This window comes from Prionailurus bengalensis, chromosome A1 (assembly GCF_016509475.1).
Source record: "Prionailurus bengalensis isolate Pbe53 chromosome A1, Fcat_Pben_1.1_paternal_pri, whole genome shotgun sequence".
Lineage (NCBI taxonomy): Eukaryota > Metazoa > Chordata > Mammalia > Carnivora > Felidae > Prionailurus > Prionailurus bengalensis.
The window spans coordinates 212,818,114-212,835,260 of NC_057343.1; the positions used below are offsets into that span (position 1 = coordinate 212,818,114).

The 17,147-nt window shown below is 39.1% G+C and overlaps 1 protein-coding gene and 1 pseudogene across 2 annotated transcripts in view; both read right to left on the reverse strand.

The window, feature by feature from the left end:
• The window catches only part of TTC23L (tetratricopeptide repeat domain 23 like), a 59,160-nt gene that overhangs the window by 14,159 nt on the left and 27,854 nt on the right, over window positions 1–17,147 (reverse strand). For both annotated transcript variants that reach the window (XM_043600112.1, XM_043600111.1), the window contains exons 9-10: window positions 6,154–6,281; window positions 5,659–5,808 (exon numbers count right to left, since the gene is read on the reverse strand). In XM_043600112.1, coding sequence (XP_043456047.1) covers window positions 5,659–5,808; window positions 6,154–6,281 — 278 coding nt within the window. The remainder of the gene's footprint in view (window positions 1–5,658; window positions 5,809–6,153; window positions 6,282–17,147) is intronic.
• On the reverse strand, window positions 8,134–8,568 carry LOC122494755 (annotated as a pseudogene).

Here is a 17,147-nt window from a genome sequence, read left to right on the forward strand (position 1 = left end):
TCAGAACAACATTGAAAAAGAACAAAGTTGAAAAACCAACACTACCTGATTTCAAGACTTGTTTTAATGTTTTTATTTATTTTTGAGACAAAGACAGAGCATGAGCAGGGGAGGGTCAGAGAGAGAGGGAGACACAGAATCTGAAGCAGGCTCCAGTCTCTGAGCTGTCAGCACAGGGCCCGACGTGGGCTCGAACTCCCAGACTGTGAGATCATGACCTGAGCCGAAGTCGGACGCTTAACTGACTAAGCCACCCAGGCGCCCCTCAAGACTTGTTTTAAAGCTACAATAATCAAGACAGCATGTATTGACCTGAAGATGGAAAAACAGATCAGTGGAACAGACAAGAGTCTGTAAATAATACACACACACACACACACACACACACACACACTGAATTTTTGACAAAGGTGCAAAGATAACTCAGTAGAGAAAGGAATTTCATTTCAATAAAAACGGTGCTAGAACAGCTGGCTACCCACATGCTAGACAAACAGACAAACAAACTGGGATCCATTCCTAGTAACATACAGGAAAACTGATTCAAGTGGATCATAGGCCTAAATGTTAAACCTGAAACTACAAAAAATCTAGAAGAAAACATAAGAGAAAAATAGTTTTGACTTCGGTCAGGCAAAGATTTCTTAGGTAAAACACCAAAGCGCAATCCACAAAAGAACAAATTGATAAACTAGACTGCATGAAATTGCAAAGCTTCTGCTCTTCAAAAGACACTTGTTAAGAAAATGAAAAGGCAAACTTCATGCCAAGAGAAAATATTTCCAAATCATATATCTGATAGAGAACTTGTATCTAGAATATATGAAGAACTGGGGCGCCTGGGTGGTGCAGTCGGTTAAGCGTATGACTTCAGCCAGGTCACGATCTCGCGGTCCGGGAGTTCGAGCCCCGCGTCAGGCTCTGGGCTGATGGCTCAGAGCCTGGAGCCTGTTTCCGATTCTGTGTCTCCCTCTCTCTCTGCCCCTCCCCCGTTCATGCTCTGTCTCTCTCTGTCCCAAAAATAAATACAAAACGTTGAAAAATAAATTTAGAATATATGAAGAACTTGTTTCCCACTTTATAGCATTTATGGCATGAACTAGGAACATAACGTGTTACACAAACACACAACAATTGTACATTGGCATCTTTACGATATTTTTTTTACTTTATTTAAAAAATTTTTTAAGTTTTTTTAAATTTATTTTTGAGAGAGACAGAGACAGAGGGTGGGCGGGGGAAGGGAAGAGAGAGAGGGAGACACAGAATCCGAAGCAGGCTCCAAACTGTCAGCACAGAGCCTGAGGTGGGGCTCGAATCCATAAACCGTGATATGACCTGAACTGAAGTCCGTCGCTTAACCAACTGAGCCACCCAGGCACCCCTGATCATATCACTTTCTTAAACCTCTAGTGCAAAAGGCCCTGCTGGTCTCCCCTTCCTTATAAACCCCTGCCTCTCCCAGTTCATCCTGTACTGCTCTTCTCTTTATTCTGGACACACTCCCTTTTAGTCTTTCCCTGTTTCATCTTGTCTCAGAGTCTTTTTTTTTTTTTAATTTTTTAAATTTACATCCAAGTTAGTTAGCATATAGTGCAACAATGATTTCAGGAGTAGATTCCTTAGTGCCCCTTACCCATTTAGCCCATCCCCCTCCCACAATCCCTCCTGTAACCCTCAGTTTGTTCTCCATATTTAAGAGTCTCTTATGTTTCATTCCCCTCCCTGTTTGTAAATTATTTTTGCTTCCCTTCCCTTATGTTCATCTGTTTGGTATCTTAAAGTCCTCATATGAGTGAGGTCATATAATATTTGTGTTTCTCTGACTAATTTATTTCACTTAGTATAATACCCTCTAGTTCCATCCACATAGTTGCAAATGGCAAGATTTCATTCTTTTTGATGGACAACTAATACTCCATTGTATGTATGTATGTATGTATGTATGTATGTGTGTGTATTTTCTTTATTCATTCATCCATCAATGGACATTTGGGCTCTTTCCATACTTTGGCTATTGTCAATAGTGCTGTTATAAACATTGGGGTGCACGTGCCCTTTGAAACAGCATACCTGTATCCGTTGGATAAATACCTAGTAGTGCAATTGCTGGGTCGTAGGGTAGTTCTATTTTTAATTTTTTGAGGGATCTCCATACCGTTTTCCAGAATGGCTGCACCAGTTTGCATTCCCACCAGAGGCAACTTTACAATATTAAAGGAGTCATATACAAGTCTACAGGCATCATATACAGTGTGGTTAGAATATATAAAGAACTTGTAAAATTAAGTTAATCATAAGAAAGCAAACAACTAACGAAAAGTAAGCAAAAGATTTGGATTGTCACTTCACCCAAGAAGATAGACAGATGAGAAATTAAGTACACAGAAAGATGCTCAAGACAAACACAAATTAAAACCACAATGAGAGGCACCTGGGTGGCTCAGTTGGTTGGGCGTGAGACTTTGGCTCAGGACATGTTCTCACTCTCGCTGAGATCAAACTCTTGGTGAGTTTGAGCCCCACGTCAGGCTCTATGCTGACAGCTCAGAGCCTGGAGTCTGCTTCGGATTCTGTGTCTTCCTCTCTCTCTGCCCTTCTCCTGCTCACACTCTGTGTGTGTGTGTGTGTGTGTCTCTCTCTCAAAAATAAACATTAATTTTTTAAAAATAAAAAAAAAATTAAAAAAAAACACAATGAGATACCATTATATACCTATTAAAAACACTGACCACACCAACTACTGGCAAGAATGTGGAGGAACTGAATTCTCATACCCTTCCGGTGGGAATATGTAATATAATGTAACCATTTTCCAAAATTTTGACAGTTTCTTATAAAGATAAACATGCACCTATCATATTACTTAACCATTTCACTCCTAAGTATTCACCCAAGAGAAAAAAGTACATATCCATACAGAGACTTGTGCATGAACATTCAGGGCAGTTTTATCCATAAGAAACCCAAACTGTAAACAGCCAAATGTTCATCATCAGATGAATGGATAAAAATATCATGGCATCCATTCCATGTAATACTCAGCAATAAGAGTAAACCATGGATACACACCATAATATGGACAATTCTCAAAATAATTATGCTGAATGATTCAAGACTGTGTAACTATGGGATTTTACTTATATAAATTTTAGAAAATGCTAATGTATCTATGGTGACAAAGCAAATCAGTTATTGCCTGGGGGTGGGAGTGGGAGAGGGGTGAAGCTGATTATTTACAAAGGGGAATGGGGAAACTTTTGGGGGTGACTGATACACTCATGATCTTGATTGTAATAATGGTTCCACAGGTCAATAGAGATGTCCAAACTGATCAAATTGTACACTGTAAAACGTGTGCCGCTTACTGCATGTGAATAAAAAGTATTCTACCACCAGATTGTAATTTTTAATGTTTGTCTTTTCTTTACGTTCTCACCCCCACCCTACTGCATTTAACTTTGATTCCTTTTACATGAAAACTGAACTGCCCAAGAAAAAACATTAGCCAAAAGTGTCACCAGGATTCTGTATGTATGGCCCCCTTTGTGCTCTATTCTGTCTTTCAAAGGGGTCTCCTCTCAGCATCAACTTTTGCTGAGGTTTCTTACCTTCTTTTTAGCTCTAGGAGCAGTTTCCAATCCCCAGAACAGCATCTGTTAACATAGTCTAATTCAGAAGCTTCATCACCAGCATCCCATTGATGGTGGACACTCAGCATGAGGAAGGTGTTCAAGTCTTGAAACAACAGCCTTACTGCCAGCATGCCCTTCTATCCCTCTCCTCCTTTCTGGCCTGAGACATTGAAGTAGGGACTAAAGCCCTAAGGATAAAAGCTCATGGCAAAGATGCAGCCCCGCCTACCTTGCAGTATCCTAAATCTCCAAGTTGGGTCCCTTTCCAAATGGATGATGTAGCTGTGCCATCAAACAGCCACTGCCAGGTAAAATCTAGATCAGGCTCTCCTTCCATTTTGTGTAGAACATGCTAAGCCCTTATAACAGGTGTGCTGTTTTTTTTTTTTTTTTTCATTTCAGAAAAGTTGTCTTCAATGATTTCTTTGATTACTGTTTCTATTCCAAGTATTATAGTTCTTTTTTCAGAAATATATACAATTCTTTAGGTGAATCTCTACTTTGCCCTCTACATCAACTACTTTCTCATTATACCGCCTCTCTCCCTTTGTCAGCATTCTAGGACAGCTTTTCAAGTCTGTCCTATAAATCTCTGATTCTTTCAACTGGCAGGATATTGCAGCTCTAGAAGTATTAAAAATACAGATTCTAGACCAACCTCTTAGAACTTGTGACTTAAGAGTGTGAGGTGGGGCTCAGGAATCATTTTTTGTTAGTTTGTTTCATTTTTGTTTTGATTTTTATTGAATGCTGCAATTTTAGACTTGGGAAATGTTGCTCCCCATCACTATGACATGTTAAGACAGTCTTTACCATTTTCCATGTAGATTTGAATTTTATATTTGTCCCTTCTTATTTCACTCCTAACATTTTAATCTCATCTCATCTTTTGGCCTCAAGTTGTCACCCTTTCACTCTTTCATTTTAAAGTTTTCTCTCCTTATAGGTTTTCCTGCTCCTATCCATAAATTCATGCTTTCCTTGAAGATACTATTCTGGTCACTGTAACTTATTTTCAGAAGGCTTTCTTTTTCTCACGATCTTCAAAATAAGACCCCTTCCTCCTGTTATTTACTATTGTCATACTTATTTTCTGATTATGTTTAGTTAACCTGAAATGAGATAAAAATCTCTCTAGACCTGATGTTTGCCAATGTATATGTGTGGATGGCTTTTGACTCCTCCCTCTGCTTACATGAGTATTGGGTGATCTTTACCAACTTTTTCTCCAACATTGAACAAACTTAGATTTTATGTAGAGACATCCTGACCACTCTTACCAAGTCTTTAGCCTTGGTCTGTCAGTAGACTGACTAGCTGAACAACTGTTTGGTCACACCTCTTGCCAGATCCTACTACAAGATATGAACTTCCAGTGTTGTCTGAGCCCCCTGGAAGGGGAATCAGTATTTGGGTAAGAATGGCTTATATAAGGTGTTCCTGACTCTGCCCAACCTTGGGTGCTGCCACAGCTGTACCTAGATTCCAACACTGGTGTGTTACTCTTTTATTTTTAAAAAAATTTAATGTTTTTTATTTATTTTTGAGAGGCAGAAAGGGACACAGCATGAGCTGGGGAAGGGCAGAGAGAGGAGACACAGAATCCAAAGCAAGCACCAAGCTCTGGGCTGTCAGCACAGAGCCTGGAGTGGGGCTCCAACTCGTGAACCATGAGACCATGACCTAGCCGAAGTCAGACGCCCAATCGATTGAGCCATCCAGGTGCCCGTGGGGTGTTATTTTTTTAGGACCCTGGTGCAAGCATAGGCACAGTAAGTTTCTGTATCTCCCTCAGCACATCTTAGAAAGTGAATTTTTACTTCACTTAAAAAAAAAGAAATAGAGAAGGAAGAAGAAAGAAGACAGGAAAGAAAGACAGGAAGTGAAGGGAAACAGAGAGGAGGGGAGGGGATAGGAAGGGAACATATGCATGCGCACACACACACACACACACACACACACCTCACTCCTCACATTGTGCTTACAGGCCCAGGAGAAAATGCATAAACCAACCAGCATGCACCTTCCTTAGCAGCTGAATCGCCTTTCTGAGGTCTCCTTTGGCAAAGCAGATCCTGCCCATGTTGTAAAAAGTTTCAGCCACTTTTTCACTACAATCACCATAGCTGATGACCTGAGACTTCAGTGAGGCCTTTAGCAGTCTGTAAGCTTCCTAGGGAATTAAAAAAAAAACGTTTTCAAATAATCCTGGCAATTCTGAAGTAATATGCCAGTTCTATTCCGTAAACTCTATGGAGGTGGCATTGTATGCCTTACCAGGATCTGTCAGTTGTGATATGTCACCTAAGCAATGTGTTTCTATGAAGAGTTGAAATTTCATGCTTATATTTAATAATAACAGTTAACTCATAAATAATTATTTAATCTTCATGGCTATGCTATGCGAGAGGAACTATTATTATACTCATATTATAGATGAAGGAATGGACACTAGTAAAAGCTAAGGATCTTGTCCAAGATCACACTGCCTCTAGTTGATTTGCCTGTTCATATTTACCTGTTTTTCTCCATTTTGGACAAGCCATTTGCAAAATTCTTCAATGGTTGTCAGTGTTTCATAATCCGTTGGGCCCAATGTTGCTTGATATGCACTGATACTTTTTATAAAATATATCTCCACAGCGTCTGCAAAAAAAGGGAAACACTAATTAAGGCAAGCTGCTAGCCTTTCCAAGTATCTAATACCAGCTTTTCATACTTCAAGTCCATGCCTGTTCTCATTCCAGGTCTCATAAGGACCCTCAGAAAGTCTGAGATATAATTTGATGGCATCAACTGATGTAATTTTATTCTCTTGATTAAATGCATGGATTTTTCTGTAGGAAAAGAAAGCTACGTCTGAACAGCCTTATCCCAAGACCCAAAATGGTCACCATATTAAACTCCCAACTGTAATGAAAGACTATATATTTAACTAAATTAAACTCTGATAGAGAGTATTATTTACTGGGATTCCTGTTAGGGGTGTGTGTGTGTGTGTGTGTGTGTGTGTGTGTGTATGTGTGTGTGTGCCTATATGTGTTAGAGAGTTTTTGTTTCAAAAGTACTTTAAATGTAGTTGTTATTGCTTAAAAATTTACTTTTAATGTTGTCTTTTATTCCAAACATAATAGATGTTTATGGAATCAGTCTAGAAAATGCAATAGAAGCAAAAAAAAAAAAAAAGAAATGAAAATTATCTCCACACACACTACTCAGAAGCAGGCACCATTAACATTTTTTGCCACTATATTAAGGTATAATTGGCATACCACACCTTCAACCATTGTAATTACCCAGTCTGATGAACTTTTAGTAAACTTATAATTATATAATCATGATTGAAATCAGTTTTAGAACATATCCATCACTCCCAAAATATTTTCTTCATGGCTGGTTGCAGTCAATGCCTGCTCTCATCCCGTCTCAGACAGTCACTGATCTTCATTCTATCTTTATGTTTTTGCCTCTTCCAGAAATTTCATATAAGTGGATTCATACAACACATGTAGTCTTTTGTGATTCTTTCATGCATCATGCGGTCTTTGAGGTTCATCTATGTTCCTGCACGAATTAGTACTTCGTTCCTCCTTCTGCCGAGTACTTTTCCATTGTGTGGATATACACTACATTTTGTTTACTCATTCCCAAGGTGATGACTATTTGCATTTGTGTGTATAGTCTATTATACCTATCCACATATCAGTTCCAATTCTCTTCATTCTTTTCTGTGGATTTGTGTTACTGTATGCTGTCATTTTCTTTCAGCCTAAGGGTTTCCTTTAGTATTTATTTTAGGTCAAGACTGCTACCAACAATACTGTTTATCAGGGAATGCCTATCTCACCTTCATTTTCAAAGGGAGGTTTTCCTGGATATACAATTCTTAGCTGAATTGTATTGCAACACTTTGAATATGTTTTTCCACTACCTTCTAGCCTCCCTTATTCTGATGAAAAAGCAGTCATCAATCATATTGTTTCCCTGTATGGAGCTATTTTTCCACTGTTGCTTTCAAGATTTTCTTTTTGTCATTCAGAAATCTGACTGTAGGTCTAGTTGTGGTTCTCTTTGTGTTTATCTTACTTGGCATTGAGAATTTTGGATCTGTAGATACATTTTCATCATGGGTGGGAAGTTTGGGGCCATTATTTCTTTAGATACTTTGCTCTTCATTCTGTCTCCTCCTCTTCTGTGCTCCTAGTACATATATGTTGGTACACCAGCTGTTGTTCCACAGATCTCTTATGCTTTGTTCGTTTTTAATGCCTTTTTTGTCTGCTGTTTGGATTGGACAATTTCTAGTGATATATCTTTGAGTTATCTTATTCTGTTCTCCACCATCTCAAATCTGATGTGGAGACCATTTAATGACTCTTTCATTCAATTACTGTAGTATACAGTAGAATATACACTGTAACATACAGTGTAATATACTCTAGAATTTCCATTTGGTTGTTTTTTTTTTCTTACTTATTTATTTATTTTTTACAAGAGAACAAATCTACACCTTTACTCATTTACTTTTAAGTTAGTTTAAATCCTTGAGGGGTACAGCATCACACAGATTCTGTGGCCAATGGCTTTAGCAGGAACGTTGCTTCAGAATTTGGCTTGGACCATGCCACTGTTTCCATGAAAACAAGTTACTTTTCCCCAGATCACTCTGGTTTTGTTCAGTTTGCCACGAGGGGTCACTGTGTTGTTCTTCGCTCTGTACACATAAGCACATCTCTTGCCTAGATAGAATTCAGTTTCATCTCAAGCAGAAACACCTTCAATTTTAGGAATAGCTGTGTGCTCCCTCTGGTTCCAGAAACTCCACTTATAGCCAGCAAAAATGGCTTTGGACCACAGCCTTCCAGACATATTTGTCATTTTAGGAGTCCTGTTCCCAGCAGGCCTCCATAGGTTCCAAGATGGCAGGAGAAAAGCAAACTCTTAGTTTATATTTCTCTATTAATAGTTCCTATTTGCTAGGTAATTTTCATTGTATTTTAATTCTTTTAACAGTTTCCTTTAATTCTTTGAACATATTTATGATAGCTGCTTTGAAGTCTTCTAAACCCAATATCTAACCCACTTAGAGTCAATTTCTATTGACGGCTCTTTTTCTGAGTATAAGCTATGGGTTGTTTCTTTGTATGTTTCTTTTGTTGAAAACTGTACATTTTACTTTTTTATGTTTTTATTAATTTATTTTTGAGAGAGAGAGAGACAGAGTGTGAATGGGGCAGGAGCAGAGAAGGAGGGAGACATAGAATCTGAAGGAGGCTCCAGGCTCCAAGCTGTCAGCACAGAGCCCAACATGGGGCTCAAACCCATGAAATGCCAGATCATGACCTGAGCCAAGGTTGGACACGCAACTGACTGAGTTGAGTCACCCCCAAAACTGCACATTTTATTTTATTTATTTATTTAAAAAATTTTAATGTTTATTTTTGAGAGAGAGAGAGATTGAATCAAGGGAGAAGAAAGAGGGAGACACAGAATCTGAAGCAGACTCCAGGCTCTGAGCTGACAGCACAGAGCCTGACATGGGACTCAAATTTACAAACCACGAGGTCATGACCTGAGCCAAAGTTGGATGTTCAACTGACTGAGCCACCCAGGCAGCCCAAAACTGTACATTTTAGATATTATATAGTAGCAACAACAGACTGATATATTTTTGTGGGTTTTTATTTTGTTTTATTCTTTTTCTTTTTTTTAAGTAGGCTCCACACCCAGCATGGAGCCCAATGTGGGGCTTGAACTCACAACCCTAAGATCAAGACCTAAGCTGAGATCAAGAGTCAAGATACTTAACCGACTGAGTCACCCAAGTGCCCCTGCTTGTTTTGTTTTAGTGAATTGCCTAGACTCAAATGGCAGAATCTTTCTCCTCTATGGTGTCTGAATGTTAATGTCTTTGCTTAGGTGTTTGATTTCTTTAAAATAGACTTTATTCTTTAAGGCAGCTTTACATTCTCAGAAAAACTGAGTGGAAGGTACAGAGATTTTTCATATAACTTGCCCACATATGGCATTTGGGATGGTTAATTTTCAGTGTCAACTAGACTGGGCTAAGGGATGTCCCGATAACTGATGAAACAATTTCTGGGTGTCTCTGTGAAGGTGTTTCTGGAAAAGATAGACAACTGAATCAGTATACTGAGCAAAGAAGATCTGTCCTCACCAAGTTCACACACACACACACGCACGCGCGCACGCACACACACACACACACACACACACAAAATGCAAAAAAAGGATGAATTTTCTCTCTTTTCTTGGGCTGGAAATCCATCATCTTCTGCCCTCAAACATTGGAACTCCTGGTTCTTGGGCCTTTGGATTCTGAGACATATTATACCAGGGGTCCCCTCACTCCTGTTGGTTATATTTCTCTGGAAAACCCTGATTAACCAGGAGTGAGCCCAAGAATAAGGACGTTTACTTGCCAAAGCCATGGCTGAGTGCCCAATCTTCAGCGACAGCAGCACTGAGCCTCTAATACGGCACCATTATGTACGGTGATTAGCCAGCTTCCTGGTAGCAAGTTGATTACCCCGAACCATTTTCGTCATGGAAAGGGCAGCATTTTGTCCTTAACTGGAATATATTTCTACTCTGGATATAAATTTGCCTTCCCTGCATGCAATGATTCTACCAAAACTACCACCCATAAACTTAGAATGCCTCATCCATCATCATGGTATTCCACACAACATTGCTTCGGATCAAGGAACTCACTTCACAGCAAAAGAAGGGCTATAATGGACCCATGCTCAAGAAATTCACTGGTCTTACCATGTTCCCCACCATACTGAAGCAGCCAGCTTGATAGAATGGTGGTATAGTCTTTTGAAGACAGTTACAGTGCCAACTAGGGGGCAATACTTTGCAAGACTTGAGTTCTCCCAAAGGCTGTGTATACTCTGAATCAGCATTCAATATATGGTGCTGTTTCTCCAATAGCCAGGATTCACAGGATAAAAACAATAATAATAAAGGTAGAGGAAGGGTGAATTCTCTCTCACTCATCCTGAGCTAGGAAGTCTACCTCCTGCCTTTGGACATCACATAATTGTTTTAGATTCCCAGCCTTATCATTCGAATATCCCTACTATATCTCAGTCTGGTTCTGATGCTTGCTGTGTTTCTTGAAACTGTGTGGGTTTGTTTGTTTTTGTTTTGTTTTGTTTTTTGTTTTTTGCTTTTTACTAAGCCTTGATGTTTTCTCGATAGGTGGACATGATGTACTGGGTAAAAGAAAATGCTCTAAATAGGCCACTAGCTACGTGATGGGAAGATGTGGGCTTTGAGGGGAAGGCATTCTATCATCCTAAGTTAGATCTCGGTCTTTTAGTGAGCCTGTGACCCTGGACTGTGAACTTCACAAGTGCTTCTCAGCCCCTTTCTCCCTTAGGTGGGAAGGGATAGCGAGAGTGGGCTAAAGTTGGGTATTTCCTTCCCTTTGGGTTGGTTAGGTTCTGAAACAGCAACAACAACAGCAACAACAACAATAGTTTAGGCTCTGGTAAAATAATTTCTCTTGAGGACAGGCCTTGTTTAGTAGAAAGCTCTGGCATATTTTTTAAAGGATTTTTTCTTTTAAGTTTATTTATTTTGAGAAAGGAAGTGTGAGCAGGGGAGAGGCAGAGAGAGAGGGAAAGAGGGAGAATCCCAAGCAGGCTCTGCACTGTCAGCACAGAGCCCGATGAGGGGCTCAAACCCACAAACTGAACTGTGAGATCATGAGAATGATCTGAGCCAAAGTCAGCCACTGACCTCACCAATTGAGCCATCCAGGGGCCCCAGCTCTGGAATATTTTAGCTGGCTATTTTTCCCCCTCTCTCTCCTGGCAGCAAGGGGGCATTTTTCTCCAATATTCACTTTGAGAACCTGGTCAAGCTCCTGGAGGTAAATCTTACAAGAGTGTGGAGACCACCCCTCCCCACTCCCCGCCCCCCTGCCCCCATCACTGGGTACTTGGAATTTTGAACTCTCAGTCTTATCCACACTGAGCTTCCAGAAATGTATCAGTTATAGTTCAGGTATTCCTACCCAGTACTTGTTCCTGTAGAGACAGGTACCTGCTCAGGCAAATTGTGATTCTCTGTGTTTATTTGTCTCTCCAATTTCAGGGGCATCAGTTTGCCCTGTGACCTCACTTCCCTGACAGATCTAAGAAGAGCTGTTGATTTTCCGGTTTGTTCAGCTTTTTACTTGTCAGGATGGAGTGACCACCTCCAAGCCCCTATATGCCAGACTAGAAATCTAAAATCTTTGTGTTTAATGCTTATTTTTTTGTAAATGTTTTATTTATTTTATGAGAGCATGCCAGCGGGAGAGAAAGAGTGGGGGACAGAAGATCTGAAGCAGGCTCTGCGCTGACAGGCTAACAGCATTGAGCCTGATGCGGGGCTCGAACTCACGAACTGTGAGATCATGACCTGAGCTGAAGTCAGATGCTCAATTGACTGAGCCACCCAGGTGCCCCTAATGATTATCCTTTAAAAATTTGGTCTGGATTCCTGGGGTTACCCCTGTGTCTGCATAGCTTAGTGTTGACCCAAGTGACTGACTTGAAAAGAGGTTGTGCTCAAAAACCTTTACGATGTATGACTTCTATCCTCTGTTGATTGATCTGTATGTAGATCAAGGTGTGCATTCAAAGCTCTGCCACATTTCAAGTCTTCTTTGGTTGTTATTTGCCATATCTCCCCTACACATGTAAATAGTTTCCCAGTTGGCAAGGGATGTTGGGAGAGCTTCTCTGGCCTTTTCTTGGCTCTCATTTCCAGGTTCTTCCTGCTAAGATTTCTGACGGGCTTCTAATGCCTACAAACCAGGACAGCAACTTTAGGCTACCAAGTACAAAGGTGTTCCCTCCTTGCATTTCTTCTGAGTTTGACACTTTTATCTGATGAATCAATGGGGGGGGGGGTTGCCCCTTGCTCCAAATGGAGTCCAAGGCCTCTGCCACAAAGTTGCTGTTCTCTTGGCCAGCCCCTGCTGATCAAATGGCTGTATTCTCACTGTCTGAGCTGGTGCTGTGGGTGGATGGGAGCAGCCTCAGGCACAAAGACAAGAAGACTCTCTTTACCCAAAGCTCTAGCAGTTTTGCAAGAATGCTTTCCAATTTGTTGTCTGCTTCTTTATTGCCAGTGTCCTCAAATGGTTATTTCTGGAACATCTTAATTTTATGTGTGTATGTGTGTGTTGATTCACAGATCTCTTCACAAAGGCACAGCCAGAAGTCTCTACCTGTTTACATTTTGATGTACATTTTGATGCGGTCTTAGTTACTTTGCAGTTCATTTTTCATGTATATATACATATGTGTGTGTGACTATAAACAATAGTATTTTTATGTCCTAAAAATGCAAGGTATTTTTTCCTTAATATTGTTTTTAACTTTCTTTTTAATTATAAAGTCTAATCCTTTTACAGACTACAAAATTCCGTGCAATTAATATATCAAATATTCCGTTTACTAACTGATAAACATTTAGGTTGTTTCCAATTTTTTAAAATTACAGCTGAGTGCCACAGTAAACATCCTCCTACATGTTTCCTTTTGGTTTTACTAGGTCTTATCAAGTTATTTTCCAAATTTCTTATCACTCCTTCCATCTATGAGTGAGCAGAACTGTTTTTCCACAATCTGGCAAATACTAGATATTTTCATATTTAAAAAATTTTTACATAGGATAGGTGAAAACTGATTTTAAAGGTATGTATAGTTTTAAGATGTGTAACATTCTGCCAAATTATCTTTCAGAGATTTTGTGTCAAATTGCTCTCATCAATCCTAAATGTTATCATTTCTTTTAAATGTTGACATTCTGATGGAAACTTGGTATCCTTGCTGTTTTATATTGATTCATTATTACTAAGATTGAACCTTTTTTGTGATTATTGGCCATTTGTTTTCTTTATGTAATGTTTGGTATTATTTTTCTCCCTATTTTTCTATTGTAAAGTAAATGTAAATTTTAGCTCCTACGTGTAGGACAATGATCTATGTTGAATGACTGTGTATGTTACGAAGGTGAGTTTTTTCTCTTTTTTCTTCTGGCATGTGAATACCATTGTTCCAATTGTTCCAATACCATTTGTTGAAAAGACTATTCTTTCCACATTGAATTGCCTTAGCACCTTTGCCAAAAATTAATTGGTCAGGGGCGCTTGGGTGGCGCAGTCGGTTAAGCGTCCGACTTCAGCCAGGTCACGATCTTGCAGTCTGTGAGTTCGAGCCCCGCGTCGGGCTCTGGGCTGATGGCTCGGAGCCTGGAGCCTGTTTCCGATTCTGTGTCTCCCTCTCTCTCTGCCCCTCCCCCGTTCATGCTCTGTCTCTCTCTGTCCCAAAAATAAATAAATGTTGAAAAAAAATTTTTTTTTTAAAAATTAATTGGTCATATTTACACAGGTCTATTTCTGGACTCTCTTTTGTGTTCCAGTGACTCTGATCTCTGTCCCTTCACCAATACAAAACTCTCTTGATTACTGTTGCTTTTATTTATTTATTTATTAAAAAAAAATTTTTTTTAAAACATTTATTTATTTTTGAGACAGAGAGAGACAGAGCATGAACGGGGGAGGGTCAGAGAGAGACACAGAATCCGAAACAGGCTCCAGGCTCTGAGCCATCAGCCCAGAGCCTGAGGCGGGGCTCGAAGTCACGGACCGCGAGATCATGACCTGAGCTGAAGTCCGACGCTTAACCAACTGAGCCACGCAGGTGCCCCATTGTTGCTTTTATAATAAATCTTAAATCAGGTAGTATGATTCCTCCAATTTTATTAGTTTTCAAAACTGTTTCAGCTATTCTAACTTTTTTGCATTTCTGTATAAATTTTTGAATCAGCTTGTCTATATTTACAAAAATTCCTGCTGGGACCTTGGATTGATAATTTGTGTTAAATCCGTACACCAATTTCTATAGAAGTGACAGCTTTACTAGACATCTTCCAATCTACGAATACATTATGTCTCCATTTATTTAGATCATCTCTGATTTCTTTGATCAGAGTTTGTAGTTTTCAGCATACAGATACTGTACATGTTTTGTTAGATTTATACCTAAGTGTTTCATTTGGGAGGAGGGGCTATTGTAAGTAATATTTCTAAACATTTCAGTTTCCAGTTGTGAATTGCTAATATATAGAAATATGACTGGGTTTTGTGGTTGACTTTATATCCTGTGATCTTGCTAAGCTTAAACTCACTTACTAGTTCTAAGAGTTTTGCAGATTTCTTGGAATTTTCAGCAGAAACAGCTGCATTGCTGCAAATGAGGACCATTTTATTTCTTTTAGGCTGTATGTCTTTTTCTTGCCTACTGCACTAGCTAGGACTTCCAGTACTATGTTGAATAAGCTTAGTGAGAATGAACATCCTTGCCTTATTCCTGATCTTAAGAGCAAAGCAGTCTTTCACCATGAAGCATGATGTTAGCTATGGGTTTTCTGTACATGTCGTTTATCAGATTGAGAAAGTTCCCCTTCCACTGTGAATGGATGCAGAATTTTTTCACATGCTTCTTCTGCATCAGTTGATAAGATTACGTACTTTTCATCTTTGGATTGTTAATATGGTAGAGAACATTCATTCAGGTTTAAACACTGAACCAGGCTGACACTCTCAAGAAAAAAGCTTCCCTTGGTCATGGTGTATTATTCTTTTTTATACATTGCTATGTATTTTCTTGAGAATTTTTTGGGTTTATGTGTATGAAAGGTATTGTTCTGTAGTTTTGTTTTGTTTTTTTTTCTTGAAAGGTCTTTACCCAGATTTGGTGTCAGGGTAATGCAAGCCTCATAAAATGAGTTGGGAAATTTTCCCTCCTCTTCAATTTTCTGGAGAAGATTATGCAGGATGGGTGTTAATACTTTATTAGGTAGAATTATCCAGTGGAATCATCTGGATGTTGATGTATCTTTCTCACAAATTCTTTTTTTTTTTCAATAATTAAGGGCTTGGGGCGCCTGGGTGGCGCAGTCGGTTAAGCGTCCGACTTCAGCCAGGTCACGATCTCGCGGTCCGGGAGTTCGAGCCCCGCGTCAGGCTCTGGGCTGATGGCTCAGAGCCTGGAGCCTGTTTCCGATTCTGTGTCTCCCTCTCTCTCTGCCCCTCCCCCGTTCATGCTCTGTCTCTCTCTGTCCCAAAAATAAATAAACGTTAAAAAAAAAAAAATTTAAAAAAATAATTAAGGGCTTATTCAAATTATCTGTTCATGTTGGATTACACTGTTTTTTATTTATGGTACTTTGTGACAGACACAGGTTTTAGATCTTTTTATAATTAAATCTATCAATCTCTTCTAGTATATCTTTGTGTGCTCAGAAAGTTCTTATTTCCTTAAATTATTAATTTTAGGAGTTTTGATTGTAGTGCTGTATTTCCTTCGGGATAATTCATATTTTCAGTTGTGATCAGTCATATGTGATCCATCTAGAATTTAGTGAATGATAGGTGAAGATCCAAATCTTTACAGGTAAAAATTAGTATACAAGAAAAGAATAAGGTGGCCTTAGAACCTCCCAACCCAGAAGCATAGAAGTTTCTCACTTGAACAAAATGTTTACATATTCACAAATACATTAAATGTGTTATAACCATGAAGACTATTTTTAAAAAATCAGATGTATAGATGGAGTACAAATACTCTGAGTATACACAAGAAAACTTTTTAAAGAAGATGATTAGCTAGGAAACACAGAATCAGGAAGTCTTCAATGAACATTCATGCTAAAGGAAACAGTAATCAAAATATGAAAATAACTTCTGAAAACTGAACAAAATTATTTAATGACTTGGGAAAATAGAAGTGTGGAGAAAAGTAGGATGCAAAACTTTCCCTGTGATTCATTCCCTCTCTCTCTCTCTCTTCCTCTCTCTTTTTCATAAAAGACTGAAAAATAATGTACACCTAAATGGATTCCTTTTATGAGCAGAGATAATCAACATTTTAAAATGTTTAAATCATATTTTTCACAAATCTCAAATTCCTCCGGATGGGCCATCGAATCCATTAGTGTCCGTTAATCCGACCCAGTCAGCTGAGCACGGCACACAATCCTTTCTCATCCATTCTTTTGGGTCTCTCCTGAAGCTACTCACTTTCCAAAGGATGACCTTGTCTGAGAAAGAACTACTGTTGATGAATTCATCACCTGGCTTTCTTCCAGAAGCCCCAATACCTCACTTTTGAATACAGTCATAAAAATTCTAGCTGCTACAAGCGTTCTCTCTTGACAGCCAGAGGAAAAGAGTCAAGGAGGTTGAGAATGGAGGAGGAAGAAAGAAGGAGCCAATGTTTTTGTCTTTTATCACTGGATTTCCTCATCAACCAATACCTCACAGCTCACATTCATAGCGTTTATGATCTCTACTCTTTATGCAGGTGAGTTCTGCTGAGATTCTAAGGGAATAAAGGAAATAGAAACCAGATGGTTTTATTGGTTTTGATGTTCCAACTAATCTGTAGAGATATTATTGTGCCTAAATTCATGTGTAAATGC